The 27128-nt window shown below is 39.7% G+C and overlaps 1 protein-coding gene across 2 annotated transcripts in view; it reads left to right on the forward strand.

Moving 5' to 3' along the window:
* The window catches only part of CACNA1S (calcium voltage-gated channel subunit alpha1 S), an 83422-nt gene extending 57100 nt beyond the window's left edge, over positions 1-26322 (forward strand). For both annotated transcript variants that reach the window (XM_063297695.1, XM_063297697.1), the window contains 15 exons: positions 3388-3528; positions 3685-3750; positions 5564-5655; positions 6306-6465; positions 10837-10964; positions 12551-12647; positions 12982-13084; positions 14033-14134; positions 14315-14439; positions 15853-15981; positions 17853-18061; positions 20195-20262; positions 20545-20648; positions 21483-21602; positions 25729-26322. In XM_063297695.1, the coding sequence (XP_063153765.1) occupies positions 3388-3528; positions 3685-3750; positions 5564-5655; positions 6306-6465; positions 10837-10964; positions 12551-12647; positions 12982-13084; positions 14033-14134; positions 14315-14439; positions 15853-15981; positions 17853-18061; positions 20195-20262; positions 20545-20648; positions 21483-21602; positions 25729-25890 (1806 nt within the window). In that variant the 3' untranslated portion in view covers positions 25891-26322. The remainder of the gene's footprint in view (positions 1-3387; positions 3529-3684; positions 3751-5563; positions 5656-6305; positions 6466-10836; positions 10965-12550; positions 12648-12981; positions 13085-14032; positions 14135-14314; positions 14440-15852; positions 15982-17852; positions 18062-20194; positions 20263-20544; positions 20649-21482; positions 21603-25728) is intronic.
* The last annotated feature ends 806 nt before the right edge of the window (positions 26323-27128 follow it).

Below are 27128 nucleotides of genomic sequence, written 5' to 3' on the forward strand. Positions count from 1 at the left end.
GGAGAACAGCTTCCAAATATGACCTCAGTGCATGGATAGGTTAGTATGAAAAGAGGTATTCCTTCAGATACCTGGGCCCTATTATGTTCTGTGGTTCCTTGAGTACATGTGAAAAATCAAGCACAATAGGAATGACCAAGACAGATGAAACAAGGTGAGGTATCTTGGTGAAAATATCAGCAGGTATTGAATCTTCAATAGCTCCAGTGAGTCTAGTAGGTTGAGTTTCTCTTATATGTATTGAAATATGTAGTAGACAAGTGTTAGCCCAGTTACAGTGTTTTAAGCAAATAGTTTATTGAATATATACTCTCAGTTCACATTGCTAAGCTATAAATCTTGGTTTACAAATCACAATGGCTTGGTTCACACAACCTACACACACACACACACACACTTATATGTATGACTATCGCTGTACACCCTTTCTGAAGGAGCTTTCTGAATTCTTCAAGAGCTCTGGTTTAATTTTGTGGTCCTGGACTTCTGCAAAGCTAGGGAAATGAAGGTTCTGCTGAAAATACATATTCTTAATCTAAAAGATTAATGCAAGGCTGTGTCCTTCAAAGAGCCAGAAGGTCTTTGAAGATGTACTGATATTCCCATGAGGACTCCTCCTCTGATTTTTCTGCTATGTGCTTTGAAGTCCAAGGACTGGAAATCCTGCTATGGCCTCAGCTATATAAGGCTTTAAAGCAGGGATGGGAAACATTCTCTATGCCTGGAGTCACATTCAAGAAGTACATGGGGACAAAATTGGCAGTAGGTAGCTCCAGAACAGCAAAACTGAGAAAGATCAACATCTCTCAGGTCTTAGGAATATCAAGTCAACACCTTATCTGCAATTAAATAGTGGATTGTTGTTGTTGTTTATTCGTTTAGTCGCTTCCGACTCTTCGTGACTTCATGGACCAGCCCACGCCAGAGCTTCCTGTCGGTCGTCGACACCCCCAGCTCCCCCAGGGACAAGTCCGTCACCTCTAGAATATCATCCATCCATCTTGCCTTTGGTCGGCCCCTCTTCCTTTTGCCCTCCACTCTCCCTAGCATCAGCATCTTCTCCAGGGTGTCCTGTCTTCTCATAATGTGGCCAAAGTATTTCAGTTTTGCCTTTAATATCATTCCCTCAAGTGAGCAGTCTGGCTTTATTTCCTGGAGGATGGACTGGTTTGATCTTCTTGCAGTCCAAGGCACTCTCAGAATTTTCCTCCAACACCACAGTTCAAAAGCATCGATCTTCCTTCTCTCAGCCTTCCTTATGGTCCAGCTCTCGCAGCCATATGTTACTATGGGGAACACCATTGCTTTAACTATGCGGACCTTTGTTGTCAGTGTGATGTCTCTGCTCTTAACTATTTTATCGAGATTTGTCATTGCTCTTCTCCCAAGGATTAAGCGTCTTCTGATTTCCTGACTGCAGTCAGCATCTGCAGTAATCTTTGCACCTAGGAATACAAAGTCTTTCACTGCTTCTACATTTTCTCCCTCTATTTGCCAGTTATCAATCAAGCTGGTTGCCATAATCTTGGTTTTTTTCAGGTTTAGCTGCAAGCCAGCTTTTGCACTTTCTTCTTTCACCTTCATCATAAGGCTCCTCAGTTCCTCTTCACTTTCAGCCATCAAAGTGGTATCATCTGCATATCTGAGATTGTTAATGTTTCTTCCAGAGATTTTAACTCCAGCCTTGGATTCCTCAAGCCCAGCTTGTCGCATGATGTGTTCTGCATACAAGTTGAATAGGTAGGGTGAGAGTATACAGCCCTGCTGTACTCCTTTCCCAATCTTAAACCAGTCCATTGTTCCGTGGTCTGTTCTTACTGTTGCTACTTGGTTGTTATACAGATTCTTCAGGAGGCATACAAGATGACTTGGTATCCCCATACCACTAAGAACTTGCCACAATTTGTTATGGTCCACACAGTCAAAGGCTTTAGAATAGTCAATAAAACAGAAATAGACGTTTTTCTGAAACTCCCTGGCTTTTTCCATTATCCAGCAGATATTGGCAATTTGGTCTCTAGTTCCTCTGCCTTTTCTAAACCCAGCTTGTACATCTGCCAATTCTCGCTCCATGAACTGCTGAAGTCTACCTTGCAGGATCTTGAGCATTACCTTACTGGCATGTGAAATGAGTGCCACTGTTCAATAGTTTGAACATTCTTTAGTGTTTCCCTTTTTTGGTATGGGGATATAAGTTGATTTTTTCCAATCTGATGGCCATTCTTGTGTTTTCCAAATTTGCTGGCATATAGCATGCATTACCTTGACAGCATCATCTTGCAAGATTTTGAACAGTTCAGCTGGGATGCCATCATCTCCTGCTGCCTTCTTATTAGCAATGCTTCTTAAGGCCCACTCAACCTCACTCTTCAGGATGTCTGGCTCTAGCTCACTGACCACACCGTCAAAGGTATCCCCGATATTGTTATCCTTCCTATACAGGTCTTCTGTATATTCTTGCCACCTTTTCTTGATCTCTTCTTCTTCTGTTAGGTCCTTGCCATCTTTGTTTTTGATCATACCCATTTTGGCCTGGAATTTACCTCCGATGTTTCTAATTTCCTGGAAGAGGTCTCTTGTCCTTCCTATTCTATTGTCTTCTTCCACTTCCGCGCATTGCTTGTTTAAAAATAATTCTTTATCTCTTCTGGCTAACCTCTGGAATTTTGCATTTAATTGGGCATATCTCCCCCTATCACTGTTGCCTTTTGCTTTCCTTCTTTCTTGGGCTACTTCTAGTGACCACAGTAGTAGATCTGGTGGTCATTTGATGTGAAGTGGCCCATTCCAGTCCATTTCAGTTCACTAACACCCAAAATGTCTATCTTTAATCTTGACATCTCACCAATAACCACATCCAATTTGCCCTGGCTCATAGATCTTACATTCCAGGTTCCAATGGTGTGTTGATCCTTAGAACATCGGATTCGCCGTTCACCACCAGAACCGTCGGCTGCTAGCCGTCCTTTCGGCTTTGAGCTAGCTGCGTCATCACGTCTGGGGCTAGTTGAACTCATCCTCTGTTCCTCCCCAGTAGCATTTTGACCATCTTCCGACCTGGGGGTCTCATCTTCCAATGGTATACCGACATATCTCTGGTTGTACTGATCCATTTAGTTTTCACGGCAAGAATACTGGGGTGGGTTGCCATTACCTTCCCCAGGGATCGCATTTAGTCTGACCTCTCTGTCATGACCTTCCCGTCTTGGGTGGCCCTTCACGGTTTAGCTCATGGCATCATTGAGGTGCTCAAGCTCCAGCACCACGACAAGGTAACGAGCTATCTTATTTTAGAAAAGCCTGGTGAACACAACAGACTCCCCCAGTGAATAAAGTTTACTTCCTTCTGTCTGCTCTCCCACTGCAAGGGATATGTTCTTTCCACAGCTTCCTGCCATAGATCCTGATGACAGCGGTCGTGTCTCCATCACTTTTTTCCGGCTTTTCAGGGTCCTAAGGCTGGTAAAACTGCTGAGCCGAGGAGAAGGCATTAGAAATTTACTCTGGACATTTATCAAATCCTTCCAGGTAAGTATGTCTCACTGGATGTGCAAGCTCATACCCAAGTGAAGGAAGAATCCTAAAATGGGACTGGGCTGGGTGAGGTAGAAAGAAACATAGTAATTCAACACTTCCAACTCATGGCTGCTCTGTGGTTGTGGATGACCTATATTTTGTCCCCAGGCACTACCTCATGTGGCCTTGCTGATCGTTATGTTGTTCTTTATCTATGCCGTGATTGGGATGCAGGTAAGCAATGCAAGAAAATACTTGTATTACCTCATTGGACAATCCATCCCTAAATCCCAGTTATAAATTATCTGAATGGACAGACTGAGAGTTATCTTAATGTCATTACCTTACTTAGATGCCTTCCTTACTCTCAAGCTCCATTCCCCCAAATGCATAAGGTTGAAAAGTATTGTGAGGGCTGCATGTCATTCCTGCCCAGACATCCTACCTCTTGGTCTTCAGCAATGAAGCCCCCTGCTGAGTCCCTGATCACATCTTTCATCATGTGAGTATAGAGTTTAACCTGCAATGTGGACATGACAGCCAGAGACTCAGAGTGTTTCTGCCTCCACTGAGCCAGTAATTGGCTTAGAAATAAAATGTCTGTCTCCTGACACGCTTCATATTGGGCCCCTTAAATCATCATGCTATACATGTCTCCTTTTACTCACAGGCTTGTGAGTAGAAGAGAAATTGTCCCAATGATGCTCAGAGGAATTAATACTTATTCCCCATGAATTTTAAACTTGGAATTCTATAGTTCAGTCTTGTGTGGATTTACTCAATACGTCCCATTTGCATATGGGACTGACTGCCAGGTTAAATGGTTTTAAACAATGTTTAGACAAATTAATGGGAAACAAGGTTAATGAAATTTCCAGACTCAAAGTTGGACATAGGAGACTGATCTGTATATCAGCAGGAATCTTCTGGTGAGTTCAGTAGCACTTAGGGTATTTTTCAAAGGGGTGGGTGGGTTCCTAGCACTATCCTTGGGTACTTATTTCTATCTCTTTTTTCCTTAATGATGTTATGTCAAAAGTAAAAAGGTGAAAGAAACAGTAAAAAATATAGGAGGCTTACAAATGGAAGATAATGCCTTAATCCATTTGTTTCAGAAAATGTGGGAAGGTAACTGCATGATAGAAGCTTCATCTGGAAGCACTTTCTGTTTCTTAATGGAGGATTGCAACCACTGTAATTTTACTTCCTTGGGGACGCCCCTAAAGCTTTTACCATGAATGGAACCTGACAAGGGGCCCAGGTGTCATTATATTCTACTTACAACACTCCCATGTTTCTACTACTTTATATATATATATATATATATATATATATATATATATATATATCAAATTTCATCACTGCCCATCTCACTCAGTGACACTGGGTGGCTTACAATAAAACTAAAATAAATACAGATTAAAATACAATAAAAACAGTATTCTTAAATAACAATATAAGTACAAATATAAATGTAAAATCCAAGATGGGTATGTTAAAAAGTTCTTAATTAAATTCATATAATTCACAGGGGCATCTTCAAGGTGCTAACCACCACCAGGATTGTTTACCCTCCTCCTGCCCCTAGCGAGATAGCAGAGCCAGGTCTTCACCCCTTTCTGGAAGGCCAGGAGAGTGGGGGCCTGCCTCACCTCTTGGGGAAGAGTGTTCCATAGGCCGGGGGCCATGGCAGAGAAGGCTCTCTTCCTGGGCCCCGCCAATCGACAGTCTCTCATGGATGGGGTCCGCAACATGCCCTCTCTGCCTGACTGGGTGGGATGAGTTGATGTAATGGGGATGCGAGGGTCCCTCAGGTAACCTGGACCCATGCAATGTAGCGCTTTCTCTCTTTTCCCCTTAACCACAAAAATATTGCTTAAATTGGAAAAGATGGAACAGATATTTAAGTAAGGAAGATGGCAAAAGAAGCCCTCCACCCAAATTAAATAGCTGAAGTAGAATTCAGTATGAGCAAAGCATAAGGGAACAGTTGCAAGCACCACAGGTTTTCCAGATGAGCCTCTGACAACAGCATGTTCATTTGTAGATGTTTGGGAAAATTGCACTGGTAGATGGAACTCAAATAAATCGGAACAACAACTTTCAGACCTTCCCACAAGCGGTGTTGCTGCTATTCAGGTCTGTATCATTTAAGCTCATTTGGTTTATAGCCATGGGCATAGCTGGTGATACAATGACATCACTGGGATAGATGGGCCAGTTTTTCAAATGTGATTTGGGAGGCTTTAGTGGGTTAGGAGCTATTGAGTTGGTTTAAATACAACGGAGACAATGTTTGAATAAAACAATTCCTATTTAAGGGATTGATTTTCAACAGTACTATTTCTCACATTTTTTTAAAATACCACTGACCCAGCCAAATACATACTTCTGTTTTTTAGTGTTTTGCAGTGGTGAATCTGGCAAGTGGCAAAAAAAATGATGTAGTGATTTGAAATAGCAACTGTTCCCAACGTCTTGGGAAAGATGGGGAGTAAACTTAACAGTAGCATTAATTACCCCAACTATCCTTGAGTTACTTTTCTGATTTCTTCTAAAACATTTGACCAAGTGGATCAGTAAATGGGAATTGCCATCGGAAAGGGTAATATGTATCAAGTTGATTATAATTCCTGCAACACAATCTAGAAAAGTTTTGATTGATACCGTATACTTTTAAAGGAGGTGAATTACATCTGTGAATTGTTTTTATAATCCGTTCTTGATTACTTGCTGGGTTAGGCTCATATGTACTATTATGCCTTGTCTTACTTTACCCTTTTCTCTAGGTGCGCCACAGGTGAGGCTTGGCAGGAGATCTTATTAGCTGCCAGCTATGGCAAGTTATGTGACCCTGAGTCTGAATATGAGCCTGGAGAAGAAAACACTTGTGGCACAGGCTTTGCTTATTTCTACTTCGTAAGCTTTTACATGCTGTGTGCATTCCTGGTATGTTTGCTTTTTTTCCTTCCTTCTTTCTCATACCAGGTTCTTATGTCTTGCGCACCCAACATATATTTGCAACATACAGATAAATGGGGCATCATTCAAACAAACTAAATGTAACAGGTGGAGTTCATTCAGCTGTTCACTTATTCCCAATTAAAGATGTGACTGGGAGAAAGGTGTTGAATCTGCCCCGTTTTCACATGCTGTAGACAAATCTCTATAGTTGTTATATTTAGATAGTTGAAATGCTGGCCACCTAGATGATAGAGAAAAATGCCTGGCTGTAATTTCAGCTAAGTGTCCTGACAATAAAAGCTGTCTGATGGAATAGACGGCCTTACAGGATGGTGGGCTCCTCTTCATTAGAAATTTTGAGGCTGGTTGACTAACTAAAATCTGTGGCAACAGGTTTTCAAAACTGGCAAGGGAATGGGATTAGACTAAGTGACCTAGCTTTCATATTACATTATTGTAAGCTGCCCAGAGTCCCCCGATGGGAGGAGATGGGCGGGGATTAAATAAATAACTAAATAAATTATTCCAGTATGCAGAAGAAACATTGAAGAAGAAAAATGTTTGGACTGGAACAACAGGTTGAAAGGAAGACAGTGCATCTATCATCTTTATAATAATCCTGTATAGGTAGATTAGTAATTTAAGTGGGATATGCATTGAAATGTTGCAGCATTGAATGCTCCTGATCAATTCAACCAATGTTCGGTTCAGCAGCCTTCATCCTATTCACCCTTTTGCTCTCCAGTTTTCCATGCCACGTCCTCTCCCAAACAGACATTCCACATTCTCTTGTTCCTGAGCATTTTCACTGTTATTGGGTTGGTTGGGTTGGTTGTTTAGATTTATTCTTCTACAGTTTCCCCCATACTTTTGCAAACCTTGGGGCTCCTTCAAGTATGCAGATACCTCCCCGTAACCACTTTGGTTACTTAGCCAAGAGAACTTAATTCTTAAGTTCACTTTTAGTATACAGAGTTCTATGTCCCACCCCACCCCCATGCTGCAGATGAGGAGTTCAAGCTGACTAGATTCCAGGACATCATGGCTAATGTGATTTGAATGTGACACACAGTTCACACTTCCAGGGATTACACCATGATAATGAACTGTGCATTACTTTAATTTCAAGGGTTCTTTTGTGTCTGCCATGTGGGGGTAGGTGACTCTGTTGCCCCTTCCAATGCCAGAGTGCAGCGGTTGTAAAGATTGTGCCAAACGGAGTCTTAAGGGTGAAAACAAGACCAGGATTTGTGGCATTTTTTCCCAACATTGAAAGTGACGTGGGGGGGGGGGGAGGAAGTGGTGTTTTTGATAGGCATGATCCATCACTTCTGGGCAGGTTTTTTTCATGGTTTCATTTTGTTTCAACACCTGCAAAAACTATTTGACCTGAGGTAGAACCATATATCTGTATACCATGGAAGCCATTGCTAGTGCCTTTCTCAAGCTACTTCTAAGACATGAACAACAAAAGGCTATTTGTCCCCCAGGCTTCCCCTGCCTCTGCACATAGCGCATTTCATTAAATATGATGGCAGGCTGTTAAGAGAATTCCATAAATTAGCGTTAGGAACTGCTGACCATCGGTCTCTAGAGCTTAGGCTGTTCACGGTCTATGACCCTTGACTTCACTGAAATGTAAACTTGACTAAACTGACCATGGAACCAGGGAAGATTAGGTCACAGATATCAAGATTAATTCATTTCATTTGGTTGTGAAGGCGACCAGAGGCCAACTCTGGGGTAAAACAAGGAGGAAAGTTTGCTTGCCTTTATTCCTTTTATAAAGGAATATTCCTTTTATATTCCTCTACTCTTAATTCATACAGCCAGTTTGGTCTAGTGGTTAAGGTGCTGGGCTAGAAACCGGGAGTCTGTGAGTTCTAGTTCCACCTTAGGCATGAAAGCCGGCTGGGTGACCTTGGGCCAATCACTCTTTCTCAGCCCAACTCACCTCACAGGGTTGCTGTTGTGGGGAAAATAGGAGGAGGAAGGAGTATTAGGTATGTTGGCCGCCTTGAGTTATTTATAAAAATAATGAAGGTGGGATAAAAATTAAATAAATAAATAAGGCTTAAGGAGGTTAGCAAAGCCTTGCTTCTGCCTGTTTTATTACTCAAAATAACTTTTTAACCTGGTTGCCTCCCTATCAGATTTCACATTTGTTTCATTTGAATTTTCTCAAATGTCCACAGAGATAATTCCTGAAGCAACATCACTGCAATAAAATGGCACTCTGGAATATTCCTTTTCTTCCTCCTTTTAAAAATACCTCTTCGGGTCTTTCCCCAATGTCAAATTAAAATGCTATCCATTCCTACCTTGAGTCCTCCCAGAACAAGGCCAGCATAACATTTACTGTTGTTGTTGCCAATCTCTATCCTGCCTCTGTTACTTCTGTTCCAAGAGCTTGCTGAAAGGTTTTGTGAGTGGGCCAATCATGATAGGCACAGTGATGGACCTTCTTTCTTCTCCGGCTAACCTGTGGTTCCCTTTCAGCAGGTCACCAGCCAGCATGGAAAACATCCACCAGTCAGAGCAGTATAGCAGCAATGAAATGAGTCTCATTTCAGGACTCTGACTGGGCTTCTCTTGGCTAGTTGTCTTCCTCTTCTCCCACACCTCAATAAACTAAAAGAACGAAACCTTTGAGAAGAGCAAAATCGCTCTAGAGAGGAGGGAGGCAGACTCTGCCATGAATGTGCTAATAGCTAGGATGTACGGAATGGAAAGCTCAACTAAAACTAACTTTTGGGCCGCTAATAAAGATTATGGTGATGTTGTGATGATAGTGCTTTACCATTTTTGAATATTGTTAAAGCAGAGTTGCAGTAATGTAACCCCTTTTCTTGCCCATAATAAAATAGTAAAATAGGTTGAGGAGGTTGGCTCTGTTCATCCTTATGGGAAACCTGGAGATAAGTTGGTATCAAAAATAGGGAAGAAAATGATGAGTACGAAATTAAGTCACGAAACAAAGCATTATGAAGAAAGTAAAGCTTGGGAAAGAAGTGACTATGGTGATGAAGGCTGTAGGGCAGGAAGGGGAAAAATTAATATTTTCAGGGCATGATTGTGCCATGTTAAAGTTATTTTCTGTGTAAGCCTGAGTGTCTTTATTCAAGTGTGACTGTGATGGCAAGGGAATCTATTAAAGTTATTCGTTATATGCTCAAACTTCAGGTTAGCCTATTTTAGGTTTTGGAGTGTTTGAGGTACATTATAGGTTTTGCAAGCAAAGCTTATCTATATTGTTTCTTATTTTCACTGTCAGCTTGGGCAACTTGATCTGAAAGTCTCCAAGAGTAAGAAAATAAGAGTTGGGAAGTCACATGCCATTCATAAATAATGGATGGCATGTGAAAGACAGGGTATAAATCCTGAATGAAAAGCAGAATATAAATCTAATAATATCTAAATAAAGAAATGGGCTGCCCACCTCTGCACTAAACTGAAAGCAAGCACACTGTTATGGCTTAGTGCAGTATGTGAATCTTTCCAAGATGTCGTGGTAGTAACCTCTCCTGTGGTATATTAGAAGTGTGTCTGAGCTGGTGGTACACATTCCACTGCAGAAAAGGAGGACAGCCAAACAGATGAATTGAAGCAGGTTGGCTGGTTGACTGTGGTTGCAGAATCAGACCAGTGGAATGAGGGCAGCACTTCCCTGATACTGTGTATTTGTGGCTGAGAAAGATACCTCTCTCACTACCTCCTTTTGGCCCATACTAGAGCAGAGTTTCTCAGCCCTGGGCACTTTAAAATGTGTGGACTTCAACTTCCAGAATTCTCCAGCCAGCATATACTGCAGGAGAGGATACTATCATGACATCTTGGAAAGATTCACAACACTGTACTAGAGGGAGGCCAGTATTGGAAAGAGAGGACATCTTGCAATCTATGTACTTAAAACTTGCTTTAACTGATAAACCCAGTAACAAGATGCATGTCTGTCTTGGAAAAAGTGGCCTTTTTGTTTCTGTCTTAGTGGGACTTAGATTCTTTGATAGAGTGACTGGTGGTATGTAGGAAATGAAATGCTGAAGGTCATTATATTAAATTACTATGATCTGTGCTCATAAGAACATCCTTTAATAATGATCAGTTTTCTGCTCATATCCTAATTCTTACCTTGGTTGGTGTCTGAACTTGTGAAACTATTCAGATACACAAAAGCCAGAATTTATGGAAATATTGTCTTATTGTCTGAAAAAATCAGCCAGCTAGTTTTTACAGCATAGTCGAGAGTTTAGTACATGAATCCCTCTGATGCTAAAGAAAATGCCTTGATGATGCTCAGGCTCCATTGTCTGCTATCATCTTCCACCTAAAATGTGCCAATGTGTTTCTCCTTAGATTATCAATCTCTTTGTTGCTGTCATCATGGACAATTTTGACTACCTCACACGAGACTGGTCCATCTTAGGTCCCCATCACCTGGATGAATTCAAAAGAATCTGGGCAGAATATGATCCTGAAGCCACGTGAGAACCTCTCTGTTGGTAGATTGCAGTGAATTGCTCCACTGAAAATGAAAAGCAAGCTCAGTGTTCCTTTGTAAAAATGTTATCTGAAATGAGTGCCTGAAAAGTATTCATTTATGTATCTACAGAATGAGAAAGGTGATACTTTTGCTTTGCTTTCAGTCTATTTCAGCCTAAGTGTAGAACACTAAGACACTTTTTTGGAATATTCATGGATTTATTTGCAAAGGTATTTATAATAGGAATATCAGAGGGATATAATAAAATATGATCTAAGAGGCAGATTATGATATAGTCTTATATACTAATATAGGCATTAGTGGGCTAAATTTCCTGTTTTTGTTATGGGCATTCACTGCTCCCTAGACTGCTAAAAATTTCTGTTACCAACAGATTGAGGTCCATTTGCTCACGAACAGCATTGGTAATCTTTTGTTTTCAAGCTATCAGATAATAAATTTAGAATGACTAGCTGTTCTGGAGGAGTCCAGATTATTATTATTAGGTGTGGAAATAGACTTTCCAAGAATAAGCATGATCAAGGAGCCATTCACAGAATTATAGGTGTTCAATATCCTTTGATAAATATAGCTTCTTCCTAAGAGTTATTTTTTCAAAGTTATATTTCATATCATCCCCCACAAAAAAAGCATGTGTTTATCATACAGCAATGTGCTTGAGGTGCTGAAAATGTCTTGCTGTTTGAGGCATGCAAGATGTTATCCTCCCTGCCCTCTGCATAGAGAAGCTAGCTGAACTATTTCAACATGGGGTAGTATCTTCCATTATGGCTAATGCAACAAGCTAGTGTAACAGGCCCACACCTGGCTGTATAAACCTGTCCTCCAGCAAACAGGAACAAACAGAAGTCTGTCACTACTATTTCCAATGCTCATCCCTTACTGGGATCATCTCACTTTTCTTTATGATAGGCAGTCTTGCAAGGAAACTGGGAATGGTCATGATCTCCCTTTGAAAAGTTAAGATTCCAAACTCATGTTTTGTCAATTATATGAAGAAACTGACTGGGGCAACATATTACACTAAAGCATGCCTTGTTTAGCCACAGTTTATTGACCAAATCACTATTGGCTTGGTTCACACCATATGCAAGCCATAAACTGTGGTCTGCAAATTGCAATGGCTGGGTCTGCATTAAATGCTGAGCCAAACAAATTGTTATGGCATTGTGGGATGTGAGAACCAAGTACCGTCCCTTCTCAATCTGCCTATACTGTTTTTTTTGCATGTCACAGTCAGATTTGTAAAGAATGTCAGACTAAAAGTACTACAAGGCTTGAAAGGAATTGAGAGATTCCTGGAGTTTGCATAGCTAATTTCCCAGTTTTGATCTGCTCTGCAGGGAAAATTATCAGCCTCTTCCAGGAATGCTTTGTGACACACACTTCAGGTCATACACCATACTAGCTGATCAAAAACAAAACAGAAATGTGTGCTGATTCATTTCAATTTTTAAAAAATAGCCAAAAGAACATTACATTGTGGGCTCTGGTTTCTGAGTTAGGGATCAAAGTTCTATTTCTGCAACAGATGTATAAAACATGACTATCTTTTGTTTTCCTCAGCGGCCGAATTAAGCATCTAGATGTGGTAACTCTGTTGAGACGAATCCAGCCTCCTCTGGGGTTTGGGAAATTTTGTCCACACCGTGTGGCTTGCAAGGTAGTTGGCTAAAGGGGAATGCTTCCTTATCAATCCTATGTAGACTCCATCTATGTTCTGTTCTGCTACACAAAATGGCTACACTAAAGTCCCCATAGGAATGAGAGAGACTGGTGTTCCATCCTGTTTATCTGTATCAAATAAGACTGTCATGGCTATTAAAATGTGTTTGTATGTATAAAAACTGGGATCACACATCATACCAAACTAGGATTTTTTTTTTACCATGGTTTGTTGAGTAAATCAGAAACACACCAGATTATGAAATAGTACCAGGTATACATCCAACCATAATGTGTTGTCTTTCTGCCACATGTTTCTGTGTGTTTTGCAGCGCCTGGTGGGCATGAATATGCCACTGAATAGTGATGGCACAGTTACTTTCAATGCCACACTCTTTGCTCTGGTGAGAACTGCTCTCAAGATCAAGACAGAAGGTAAGGGAGGAAACTGTCAGTGTTATGTTGTTAATAATTTCACGGTGTTCTCTCATAGCTGCTATTATTTCATGAATGTGAAAGAACATTAATCACTTTATATACCAATAGAAACATAGCTGACCCTAAAATCCATTACTGCACAATTACATAAGGCCAACAGTAGATGCTATAAATCAATAATAACTAATGTGCATTTAATCACAAGACCTCAAAGAGTCAAGTCTTCATCTGTCATAAATTAACATAAGTAGTTTCAGTAGGGATCTGTGCCAACGCACTGCTCCTAGAGCTTTAGGGCTTTAAAGAACCCAAGTTTTCAAAAAGCAAAAGCAAATACTAGCAGGTTCATCCAGCACTAGGATTATGGAGGATCTGGACCACCCTAATATTTAATTTGACCCTTAGTTGCAGCCTCATTTAGTAAAACAAGCCACCCAGAGTCACTGGGAGTTGAGTGGCCTCTAAATTTAAATAAATGAAGAAATTTGATACAAATTTAGTCAAGAGCGAGCCACAGGCCAGTGGCAGAGAAGATATAAGTGGTCCTTGTTTTCCATGCTTCCATTAACTGTGGTTTGCATTTCCATTGTTGGTGAAAATAGACCAGAGTTTGTTACCAATGATAATGGTCTTTGATCATCTGTATTTTGAGGCATGTAGTTCTGTTTGGAAGAGGATTTTTGGAGGGTTTTTAATATATGCGCAAAATGATAGTTTTGTTCATGGATTTTCAGGCGCTAGTTATCATGGTTTTGTTAGGCTGGACCAGAACTCTCTGAATGAGGACCATCCGTATTGTACAAGAAGACATGAAGCTGTCCTCTTCAGTTTATAAAGATCTCAGGTGGAAAGGTTCTCCCTGAGGTGATAGAAAATTGCTGCTAATAGGACAGGCTAGAGTTTTGTATTGGTATAAAGCAATTTTGTATGATTGGTGCTTTGTAGGTAACTTTGAGAAAGCCAATGAAGAGCTGAGGATGATTATCAAAAAAATCTGGAAGAGAACCAGCATGAAGCTTTTAGATCAAGTCATTCCACCAATTGGAGGTGAGTCCTCAGACAACAAGAGACTTTTGATCTTTATTTCCATTTCTAGTGCTTGTGAAGCAGCTTATCGTAGACCTATTTACAAGTTCTCAAGCAGCTTAGTATCTACAGGATAACTTGGTACATAAATATATATGCCTTGCATAAATACAATGCCTTGATTTGTACATATTCCTCTAGATGATGAAGTTACTGTGGGAAAGTTTTATGCTACTTTCCTCATCCAGGAGCACTTCAGAAAATTCATGAAGCGCCAGGAAGAATATTATGGATATCGACCTAAGAAAAATGCTGTTGAAATCCAGGTAAGTGGGAAACAGATATGAGAAATGCTAAATGTTTTCACAGATTCATAAGAAGCAGGAATATTTATTTCAACCCACAGCGGTGTGAGAGACAGTGAAAGTTTCTCTGTTTTGCACTGGGCTTCAAATTTTGTACTGGGATATGTGCATGCATCATATACATTTTTCACATATCTGTTTTGGAGTTCCTTCAAGGGCTACTATACTAATAAAGTAATGTTTTTGAGAAACATATTATGGGTTTGTTATCAGACAACCTATATTATTTCTTCAAACCGCTTATAGTCATATCTTTCTTCAACAGTGTATGTTTGCTCTGGTCTGAAGCTGACACTCCTTTTTATACAGCATGTACTATATATGTGAGGGACGCGGTGGCGCTGCGGGTTAAACCGCTGAGCTGTCGATCGGAAGGTCGTCGGTTCGAAACCGTGTGGCGGGGTGAGCTCCCGTTGTTAATCCCAGCTCCTGCTCACCTAGCAGTTCGAAAACATGCAAATGTGAGTAGATCAATAGGTACCGCTTCGGCGGGAAGGTAACGGCGTTCCGTGTCATGCTGGCCACATGACCCGGAAGTGTCTATGACAACGCCGGCTCTAAGGCTTAGAAACGGAGATGAGCACTGCCCCCTAGAGTCGGACTCGACTGGACTTTACGTCAAGGGAAACCTTTACCTTTACCTTACTATATATGTGAGCCTATACAAACCTGAGCAAACTGTTAGATCTCACACTATTCTTCCTTCCCTACCACACAAGTGGAGAAGGAATAAGTTATGAAACAATTTCACTTACTCCAATGTTTTGACTTATGGTTATGTATAAAGCCCAATCTGTCTTTAAAGAAATCCCAGAATTTGTGGTTGGCATGCTTAGCAATTGGCTTACAGCAGGGTTAAGCAATGTAGTGTCCCCCTGGATGCTTTGGATATCAACTCATATCAGCCCTTAACTGGTATGACTAATGCAAGAGGACTGTGCATGGCTATCATTATTGGGAATCCAGAGATCCAGAAAACAACTAGATGGCAGAAAAGAAATGTTGTTTCAGCCTGATGTAACATAATGCTACATTGCAAAGAGCTTTAAAAGTAATAACCAACACTTGGAGTTGGGTTTGGAGCCAAGAATGGGTGTTATTGTGTAATGGTGGGATTGTCTTGCCAGCAGTTGAACTGCTGCTTTCCATACCAGCTGCAGCTTCCCAGTCATGTTCAAAAGCAGCAGCAGCAGCAGCAACACACTGGGTGCATTACAGTTGCCCAACCGAGAGGTGATCAAGGGAATGAGGTTGAGAGGAGAAAGTTAAGAATTCTTTAGGTACATGATTTGGAGGGTATCTGCCCCATCCCTTTCCCACTTTGGTACAAATGGCCCCTTCCAATGCTAAACATTCCACCTTGCTTCTAATAAGGCTGGCTTAAGGACCATTGAAGAGGAAGCTGCTCCTGAGATCAAAAGAGCAATCTCTGGGGATCTGACTGCAGAGGAGGAGCTTGAAAGAGCCATGGTGGAGGCCGCAATGGAAGAAGGCATCTATAGGGTGAGTATAACAACAGATCTATTAATTAAAACGTCCCTTATCTTGTACCTACAAATTACAGCAGACTCTATCTTTCCTGCTGTGACCTACGCTTTCTTACAGATCATTCCCTCCTTCAGTTTTGCCTCTTCCCCACATTAAAATCATTCATTGCCAAGAACATAGTACTGTTTTCTTGGCTGTAATTATCAGAATTATGAAGGACAGAGGGCCTTTGCTCTCTTTATTTCTAAACTACTCTTCGTGCTCTTTTAAATTCCTATTAAAATGCATGTATCATTCTGAAGGATGGAGAAGAGAGGGCTTCATGTTGTAAGCCTTCCTTCTGAGCTGAATGGGTGTCTTTCTGCAAAATGGTCAGATGCATATTATCAGTGCAAAAAAGAAGTATAGTAAATCTACCTCTCCTGCCCACCTCTCAATGCATGGATACATACATACACATCCTTTTTTTATATCTTATAGAACACATCAGGAACTACTTAGTAATAGAAAAAAGCTCCTTCTTCTGCATCAGCTGCATTTTTGGTTACACTAAATTGACTAAGAGAAAAAATCCAGACATACATTTAAATGAATATTAAAGTGCTACATTATGTTTCATAAGAAGCATACTTTGAGTTCAGGAGCACAATCAAAGATACCTGAATAAATTCTTCATAAGCCCATTCTGAATGTACTGGTCATATTGATATTAAATCTATTTGATATTTTGATTGTATTTTATATTTTTATTGGTTCATAAGTTTTGCAGATCACCCAGAGGACTTAGCTGATGAGAAACATAACAAATGCTACAAAGTCATAAAGAAATAAAACAAATGGTTTAGTACAATTTTGTCTCCTAAGGTAACATATCTTTCTCTGCCATGGATGCAAATGTAAAATTTAAAATCATCATCCAGTCCTTTTTCTTGAAGGATCTGATACAGACCTAAAGGGCAAAGGAGCTGGGATTTCATGAATGCTCTGCAAACTCTGCAACTTGCTTTGCTCAATCGCTCATACCAAAGTTGGAGAACGTTTCCATCCTTCTTGTGAAGTTGACAGGGATCTTAGTGTGAAGTTAACCGTTGCTGTCAGGTTCTTTACTTGCACTTTTCACACTTATTTAGTGTCCTTCCACAAAGTAAAGTTTCTCTACATTGGCTAAGTGAGAATGACAACCCCAACAAGCTTCAGGGTTGTTTAGAATTTAAACCTGTGTCTCCCTGGTGTAAGGCTACTGTATTGTCACAGCACCACACCATTTCCCAGAAAATGGGCAAATAGAAAATGTTTCAAGTAGAAATATATTTAATCCATCCCTGATAACATGCACTCATGCTGTGCTCTGTGAAACTCCTTGATCAAATAATTTTGGATCTTGGGTTTGAACAAGGCAACTTTTCTTGTAATTATCTTAAATATATCATGCGGGTTGTCTCTCACTATCCCAACAACACATTCACAGATTGTGTGTATTTTACTTCATCAGATTATGTGTATCTCAACAAATTCTCTATTATGCTAAAACATTTCCAAGTAACATACTTAAAAGTGACCATGCCTCTTTGAAAATTCAGCAGGGTGGAAGATACCAGCGCAACCCCTTCCCCTCACCCTAGACTTCTGCTCAAAATTGTACTCTCCTGTTACTCCTGAAAGTTATTTACCACAAATAATAATTTTCCATGTGAACTCAACTTTTAGGTAGGAAAATGGTTTAAGGGGAAAGAGTTAGAAAAAATACTTTTAATAGATTGTGTAGCTTAGCCTAACAGAAGTGTGAGTTGTTAACTAGAGCTTCTCTGTTTTCTCCACCACTGGAATACAAAATGGCTTTAGGAAAACCAAGGTGACCATCTTTTCTCTTTCTCCCTTATATTCAGAGAACGGGGGGCTTGTTTGGCCAGGTTGAGAACTTCATTGAACCCAGCAGCCCCCTCTCACCGCACATGGCTAACCAAAGGCCTCTGCAGTTCACTGAGATGGGTAGTGAAGAATTAGACTCCCCAGTATTCATTGAGGACTTTCCACCAGCAAGAGGCATCAATGCAAACAACAGCAACAGCAATGCCAACAACAATGCAACAACACGGTAAAAACTACAGTTGGAATAAGAAATGGGAACAGTCAGGATCCAAAGGTGGATAGTAATGTTCATTTCAGAGGAATACTCTGGTATAAATAATTAGGTGGGACCTGGAATGTTTTGAAGGAGTGCTTTTCCACACAACACAGGATGAAACAGCACAGCAGTCTAACAAATTGTGTAAAGGAAAATAATGTTTTATGAAAAGGACTCTGTCTTTATTGGTAAACGAGGAAGACACTTCACTACAGAAGTTAGAAATCAGCTTGCCTTAATCAATATTTCCAGGAATCAATTCCCGAAATTACAGGTCAATTAGCTTGAGTAGCTCCTCTCTACTTGGGGCCTGCGTATGTTCCAGTGGCTGGTTATAAGGACTAAAGTTCCTCACCAAAGATTTATGACCAAACTCAATTAGGACAGGACTTATTAGGGACCAGTAATTAATTAAAAAACAGAAAGTAGGAATAAATAGATTTGCAAACAGAAGGATCTCTTTTGAGGCTATTGCTTCATTTATTATTTGAAACTGGGATAGGCAATGAACTGGCCAAAACTGCTGATGATGCCAAATTATTAAAGTTTTTAAAACCCAAAGGGACAACAGAAAGTTCCAAAAATAGTTTTTCAGATTGTAGAAATGGGAATTATAATAGCTGTTTTGGTTCAGTATATACAATGTAAACTGATGTTCATTGGGACAAACAATCCAAAATTTGTACAGACATTGATGGACTCAGAGTGATTGACCAGAAAAGAACTATTTGGGCTCTAGTAGAATGCCCAGTTGAGATCTCAATTCTGTATGTGTTTATTGAGAAAAATGCAATCTAGGAGATATTTAGGAAATATCTGATATTCCCTAAAATCTGGGAGATATTTAGGAAAGGTATCAAAAATAAAAATTCCTAAAATTATAATGCTTTAGTAAAATGTATGGTCATGCTTAGAATGCTCTATACTTTTTGGGTCACTCAACCTCAGAAGGGATTCTGTAGAGTTGAAAAAGATGTAGGAAAAGCAACCAAAATGATCAAGGGATAGAACGGTTCCTCTATAAGGAAATGTTACAGCACCGGGGCTTTTTTTTTTTTAAGAAGGGAGTGTATGTGTAACACTGTTTGGTATGGTGAAATTGGATAGGAAGAGACATTTCCCCCTTTTTTGGGTCATCCAATGAAGATGACTCATGAAAAAATCAGGACAAATAAAAGGAAGGACCCTACACATAGTATGCATTTAACTGTGGATTTTGTTATCATAATATGCAGTGATGGCTGCCAACCTGAATAGCTTTACAAGGGAAGAATTAAATCATGAGTCATGAGTCAGTCCTCTATCTTTTTTCCACAATGGCCAATGAGATGCCTAAGGAATGTGCAAAAGCAGGACAGAGGTGCAATTGCTCATGATCAATCAATACTGATTGGCACACAGCCTCAAAGACTGGGGGTAATATACAGCCATCGTAACAAGTGAAATCATGACATTTCAAAAACACTGGAACAAGAAGTTCCCTGTAAAGTACAAGACATGAATTTAGGCTTGAAAAGAAAGAAGGCATAAATACTGTCTGAATATTTATGCATAAATTTATAACTCTTTATAAATACAGTATTGCCTGAATGGGAAAGAAGCTCAGCTGCTTGGTTTCCAGGCGGAGCTATAGGAAGCACTTCTGGCTTTATTGTAACCTGAGCTTTCAAGTGCAGAACAAAAGGCAACAACAACTCAAAGCCTTCAGGTTGCATTTCCAAGTTCCGGACTGCATTGCATCAAGAACTGGGGTCCTTCCTGATCTCCCACAAGTCACATGATTGTGCGGCTCTTACTGTGGTTTCATCTGAATTCAGCCATTCATAGTCAGTCTTTGGTAATCAGATTTTAAGGCACCACCATATCTTGTAAACAAACTGGAAAATCACACATGGGTAAGCTATTGCATCAGTTATGTTGAATATACACAGATATAGAGGAAAACAAGTGATGAAATGGAAAAGACTATGATGGAGTATTATGATCTGATCAGTATCCCATGATAGTTAGTTATTACTTCATTTAAAAGCATAATCAAATGAATACCAATTACTTGATTTGGACAGGGTACTGGGATTTAATCATCAGTGTTTTGCCTCATAGGATGATATATGAGAATGAATTGAAGGACCAGAAGATGCTACCATCATTTCCTCATCCATCTCACTTCAGTGAGTTCTGCCAACCTTCCTTCTGTCTGATACACTCATTTATTGCCCAAATGATGCAACACTGACCAAAACCAGGGGATTTCCAGTACAGGATTAGTCTCAAATTCTCTGTCTTTGGGGGTGGGAGTTAATTGTTGTTCTTGGAAGGGTCTGTGTAATGCGTATTTTTGCATATTCCTAGACCAACAGCTATTAGCCCAGTAAAAACATGTTATTTATCTGTAGTTCAGCTATGCATCCCTGTTATCATTATACCATTTTTTGTTCCCCACTTCCCCCCAGCCAAGCAATGTCCTATTCAAAATGAAAAGCAGCAAGAACAAATGAGCAAACTACCAGCAAACAACGTCAGGTGCTCTTCAGAACTACAATTTTCCACCCAGCAGGTAAATGTAAAGTCAGATTGTTTTGGTTTATCCACACTTGACTAGAAAAGAGGCCTCAGTCCAAGCTGTTCTTACAATTCTATCAGCAACTGACCATAATGAATATGTGAGTAGTTTATTTGCTAGAATATTTTAGATTTGCTCAGGTATTGCTTTTCCACAATTTGGTGTAAGTGGAATTGGAATGGAGGTTCTAAGTCTTTTTTAATATAGTATCATAATGCTCACCATTGCTTTCCCCATAACCAAGGTGCTATAAAGCTTCTTTCAACAAAAGGTCCCTTACAATACCTATGAAAAGCTTCCTATTTGCACTTTACTGCTTCCTTTTCCTGACTTCCTAAGGTTACTACTAAAATAGTCATTCTGAATTGCCCATAATTTTCAGTTTCTCATCCCACTTAGGGAGTTTTCAATTTTGAATAGCAAAAAAACAATGTTTCAACCATATAAAAATGAAACAATGAAAAATAATGGGAGAAAACTGATAAAAAACATTAGAGCAGGAGCTAAAAACAAGAGCTTAAATAAGACTGTTATAACAAGCTATTTTTCAGTTGCACTGAACAGGTACCAGTAGAAGCGGCATGAGCCCTGAGCATTTATGTATATATCTGGAAAGTATAAACAAAGACTTTATTAATTGTTTACATATAGGCAGTATATATTTTACATCTGTGTTTCTAACACAGTAAATTGTACCATGATGTCACAGTTAAGGGTGGTGAGTGGAAGAGGCACATCTTGCACTTTTCAGGATTTTTTGAACTCTGGCAGTGAGGTCAAAGGGGTTCTATTCAGATAGTGTCATTTCTTTATCTACAATTTCTCAAGAACACTGTCACTCAAGATGCAGGCCATGGTGAAGTTCTATCATCTACAAGCAACAGTGAAGAAAACACTCCAAGGAACATGGAAGACCCTACCCCAGCCACTCTTCAGCTCCTTCAAGAGGTACATCAGTGGGTATCATCTGCAACTGAGCAGAAAATAGTTGGGGTCCATATAAGGTACAGGTTATACAGTGAATAGGAATATAATGATTGGGTTCATGCATTACAGTAAGCCATGCTCTGCTTACCTATTGCTTATAAATAAACCATAACTGGTCAAATTCGCCCAGATTTTAAACACTGACAAAGCACAGTGCTTGACTCTGAACAACATGTTAAGACATAAACTATTGTTTTTTTATTATGAATTTTATTAAGTTTCAAGACAACAATAAAGGCTACGAAAAAACAAAAAACTACCAAAAAAAGAAAAAACTAAAAAGGTGTGAAAACACAAGAGAAATTTTTTTTTTCAACTTTACAGAAAGATGTGACTTCCAACTTTTAACAGCAAGGATATACAAAAATTTTCCCATAATCAATCTCTTACTCTATATTAAACCAAAATCACATTATTTCTATAAATCATTCCCGTTTAGCACATTATAATAATCACTAAGAACAGTTACTCCCTCCCCTTATATTAAAATAAAGAAAAAAAGTCATATAAACCTCTTAAACAATTTCCCCCCAAAAAAGTTAACACTTATTTAATTATTCCCTTCCTACTACTATACATTTCTGTCTACTATAATAAAAATCAAACTAAAAAGCACATGCTGAGACGAGGAATAAGTCTCTAGTGTTTTATTACTGCTACATTAGATAGAAAATCCTAACAAACTGAAGAAGCGTGAGAAAACCCATACAGATAACCCCCAAAAGTCAAGGCAGGTCTGTTCTGTGTCTCTTTGAATGGCTGCTCAACTCCTCACTACTACGCATGTGTTTTCCCCCCTGGATAGGGGCCCCCTCCTGCTCACCATCAGTGCTCATGACATATAAATTGCCATTATACTAAATAATGCAACAAAAATCATAATAAACTTAATAAACCCAAAAAAGAAAAGCAATTTGAAACAATGACCTTAAATCAAATTCTTAAAACCATCCAAATAAACATTTTTATACCCTAATAATCTTAATCCAAATCCTTAAAAGCAAATAACATCAGTCAAACCCTAAAAGCGATCCAGATAAACATTCTTTAACCCTTATCCCACTTCAAAATAAACCAAAGCATTTATATATCCCCACAATGCGCAGAGCTTTTCTCTTGAAAAAAATCAAACAGCCCAACTGCCCCCCTCAAAAATTCCAACTTCTCTTCAGAGAACCTCCCATACATAATGACCCCTTCTTTTTCATGGCATTTCACCAGAAAGTCAGTTTTACTTATTGCTTGCAGATCTCTCTCTCCCTTAAATTTCTCCAACTCCACTGTCCAATCTTCATCCAGCATCTCAACAGAAATCCCAATCTCATTCTTAGAAGAAGCATTTCTATCACTGTTGAATTCCTCAGTTTCATCCACTACATCCCCAATCAGATGACACATTTTAGAGCTCATAACGTCCTGAATGTCTTGTATAAAAACTTGATAGGAGTCAGAAAAGATCTGTTTAAAATGCTCCATGTCTCACGTAGTAGATTATGGTGCCCCCTAGGAGCTTAATCAGTGAAAGTTGAAGATATGGAAAAGTTCTGAAGTATGTTTGCACAAAGTGAAAGTGAGATAAGCAGACAGTTCCCCAGGGGAAGTAGAAACAGAAAGCTGAAGGTTTAAATCAGCTGATTCAACACATAAGAAAATGCTAATATCTTCAAATTTAATACCAAAATAATAATAGGAAGGCAATTGTTTATTCTCAATCCTCCTTTATATTTGGAAGGAAAACGAAGTCCAAAACTTTAAAAAAAATGTTTTAAAGTAATCCCAAAAATAACAATAAGCACCAAGAAAGCCAGCTTCTCGCTGTAGAAAGCCTCTCTTAAGGTATGCATTCTTCTAAAAAAATATAAATTTTTTGATTTAGAAATGGGGTGGCCAGTCTTAGTGTCCCTTTAAGGCTACAGTGTGGCTTGGAAAATGGTGACATCCCAGCCTCCCAGCTGTAGCTCTTACCAGTTGAACGCAAAATGCTGTTTGCGATCTTCTGGCTGCAAGCAGCCATCTGAAGGGCAGATGGGGTGATTCCAGGTGTTTTCCTTTATCCAGAGAACACTCCTGGGCTTCAGGAAAACCTGCCTGAGCCTGAAAAAAATTGCCATGTTTCAGTTCCATCTGCTAAGCCTGTGGGCACAGCTGCTCAGTCCGCCACGTCCCCACTGGAAGTCCCCAAGACATAAACTATTGTGTATGAATCACAATAGCTGAGATCTAGTTTAGGATGCATGAAATGGTAAATGAGGTAGGACTGGCTTGAAATGTCAATAATTTTGAAGTAGCTGTACATTCTTTAAAGTTTTTTTAAGTAACTATGTTATGCCTTACAAAACCTCAAATATGTTTTATTCAAGAGCAGACAGAAGTAGATTAAAAAGCCCCAAGCCCACACTTATATTCTGAGGAATGGGGGGGGGGGATTGCATAGAGCTTATTAAGTAATATGTTAAAATTATGGAATTTAGTGTGCAAGAGAAACCTCCCTAAGCATAGATAGTTGGCAGGGGAAGCTTGTTTTTTTTCCAAGAACATACCTTGAGAGCCAGGCTTTTCTTCCCCATTTGCTTGACCAGTCTCTAGGCCAGTGTTTCTCAACCTCAGCAACTTTAAGATGCATGGACTTCATGAGCAGGTCTGCCCATACCAAAGTGACTACATTCCAGATGGGTTTTTCTATGATGCAGCCTTATGCGAAACTGTAGGACTGTGCAATGTTTCAGAGTTGATTTGGATTGGAAGCAGTGTTTCAGAATGTGTGTGAGCATGAATGCAGCACTTGATTGTCACAAGGTTGCATGTTGAAATATTTGTCTCATAACAGACTTTTCTATACTTTTAAAATCAATATAAAAGGACAGTTGTAGTCTGCCCTTGCTCCTGAATTTTTTTTAATCCATAACTAATTCTTTCTGATCACAGGACAGCATTCAGCCTTCCATTGTCATTGTGAAGTACTATTTTAAAAAAGGTTATCACTTTATTCTGTTTAATGCAGTGTTTTTCAAACTTGACAACTTTAAGATGTGTGGACTTCAACTCCCAGACTTCCTCAGCCAGCATGCTGGGAGTTGAAGGTGAATTCTGGGAGTTGAAGTCCACACATTTTAAAGTTGTCAAGTTTGAAAAACACTGGTTTAATATATGAATTGGCCTTTTCCTAAAACACCATTTCTTATGTTGGGGTTCATGTCCCTTTTTATTTCACTTCACAAACACTCAATTTTGATAGTAAACAGAGATACAAACTCGATTTACACATCATACTAATACATCATAGTATGTTAATTTTTAGTTCTGGCTTAACATGTGTAAACACAGACATTGTATATTCAAGAAGCCATATTTAAGCAAATGATGGCTTAGAGTACTATTGTAAACCAAGCATTAGTGAAGTAATGCTGTAATTGTGGATCCCTGCACTGGGGAGGGCTTGAATTACAGGTAGTCCTCGTTTAACAACCACTCATTCAGTGATTGTTAGAAGTTACGGTGCTGAATGAGGGGACTTATGGCCGTTCCTTGTAGTTGCAGCTGTTGCAGCATCCCCGTCACATGATTGCAATTCAGGTACTTGGCAACTGGCTCGCAATTACGACGGCCACAGCATCCCGCAGGCATGTGATCACCATGTGTGACCTTCACTGCTGGCTTCTGACAAGCAAAGTCAATGGGCAGGAGGTCACAAATGGCGATCATGTGATGTCGTGCCTAATGACTACGTGGGATTTGCTTTATGACAGCAGCCAGAACTGCTGCAACTGCTGTTGTAAGTAGGTGTGGTCATGTGATATCATGCTTTATGACTGCATTGCTTACAGTAGTGATTGAGATGCTGATCCCAATTACCGTTAAGCGAGGACTACTTGTAGATGATCTCAAAAGATACCTTCCAGTGGTATGATATTTTGAAATACCTGAGAAGATACAGACCAGTCCCATTCATTAATCCAGACGTTTAAGTATTGCTGAGGTACAGAATTGAGTTAGGTATTTAACTGCAGTGGAGATCCTCAAGGCAAACTTTATTTTCCCCAAATGCTTGGAAGACACCCAGTTAATCTATTTTCCCCCTTAAATGCAGGCACTGGCCTCTGGGGGACTTCGTTTCCTAGCTAAGGAAGATTCTTTTCTGAAGCTGACAAGAGATGAGATGGTTGCAGCCTTCCAAGCAGAAGTGACAGAAGTGGAGGAAGGTGCTGCCATGCTGTTGAAGAGAACAAGAAGCTCAGCTACATCTCTGTAAAGGGCCTGTAACATGGCCATTCCAGATACCAAACTGTAAGATGATGATTGTTTTCTTGGCAGTGTTGCTCTATAGTGGTAGCCACTTTTGTGTTTTTGGATGATTACCACGAAAGCATTACACTGCCTGCTCATGGTGGCCTGATTGATCTCCAGCCTGACAGGCAAGCAGAAGAGATGGCGGAAGCAAAAACATTTTTTTGGCTGCCTTAGAAGAGATTTTAGGAATGGATTCCTAGAGAGATTTGCACAGGTGAAAATAGAGTCTCTCCCTCATCCTGGTCTCTATGCATTCGTAACACAAATAGCCTGTAACTTAGATGGATTATTACATATTTCCAAAGTGTCATATCATTTCTTGCCTTTGGCAGTTTAGCGAGGATTTTGAAAATGCCTGTCAATGATATTCTTCTGGAGAAAAAGCAGAAATGATTAAAAATGTAACTTTTAATAAACAGAAAGTCCCCAAATGGCTCTCTTTATACATTTAAATTTTCATTTATATATTTTTAACTTCAAAAGATTTGAAGGCAGCTTACACATAAAAATTAGAAGCAGTAGTTACAAACAGTGAAATTGAGATACTGATCAGTTCTGATTTATTAACACATACAAACGCTCATTTACACGACCCAACAGTGGGTAGGAAGGTTTTTGCTGCTTATTTATATTAAATCTCCAAGCTGTTACTAAGCTGTTACCAGAAGCTATTTTTCCCAGTACAAGGTACTTCAGTATGGAAGCAAGTATCCCAACATTTAACTTACATTTTATACATTTTAGATTAGGCACTCATTTGGATTTCTATCTCATTTTATTCCTAGAGGTCATAATAATTTATTATTTAGGGACTCCATGTAAGCATGCTTAACTGAAATTTAAGAACTTAACAAAGACATTTAAACTGAAACATTCTCATTTTGAAAGGTTAGCTGTAATTTCTGAATCTGTAGTTAGAAAGTTTTTCAAGCTCCAACTACGGTGAGGTTTTTTTAATCTGCTCAATTGTGTCCAATTCGTGGAGACTGCCTGGACGAGTCCCTGCAGTTTTCTTGGCAGGGTTTTTTTGGAAGTGGTTGGCCATTGGCTCCTCCCTAGGGCTGAGAGAGAGGGACTGGCCCAAGGTCACCCTGCTGGCTTTGTGCCTAAGGCGAGACTGGAACTCACATCTGCCGGTTTCTAGCCTGGTGCCTTAAGCACTACACCAAACCGTGTCTCCATGGTGAGTTAGGAAACCTC

Source organism: Candoia aspera, chromosome 3 (genome assembly GCF_035149785.1).
Source record: "Candoia aspera isolate rCanAsp1 chromosome 3, rCanAsp1.hap2, whole genome shotgun sequence".
Classification (NCBI taxonomy): Eukaryota; Metazoa; Chordata; class Lepidosauria; order Squamata; family Boidae; genus Candoia; species Candoia aspera.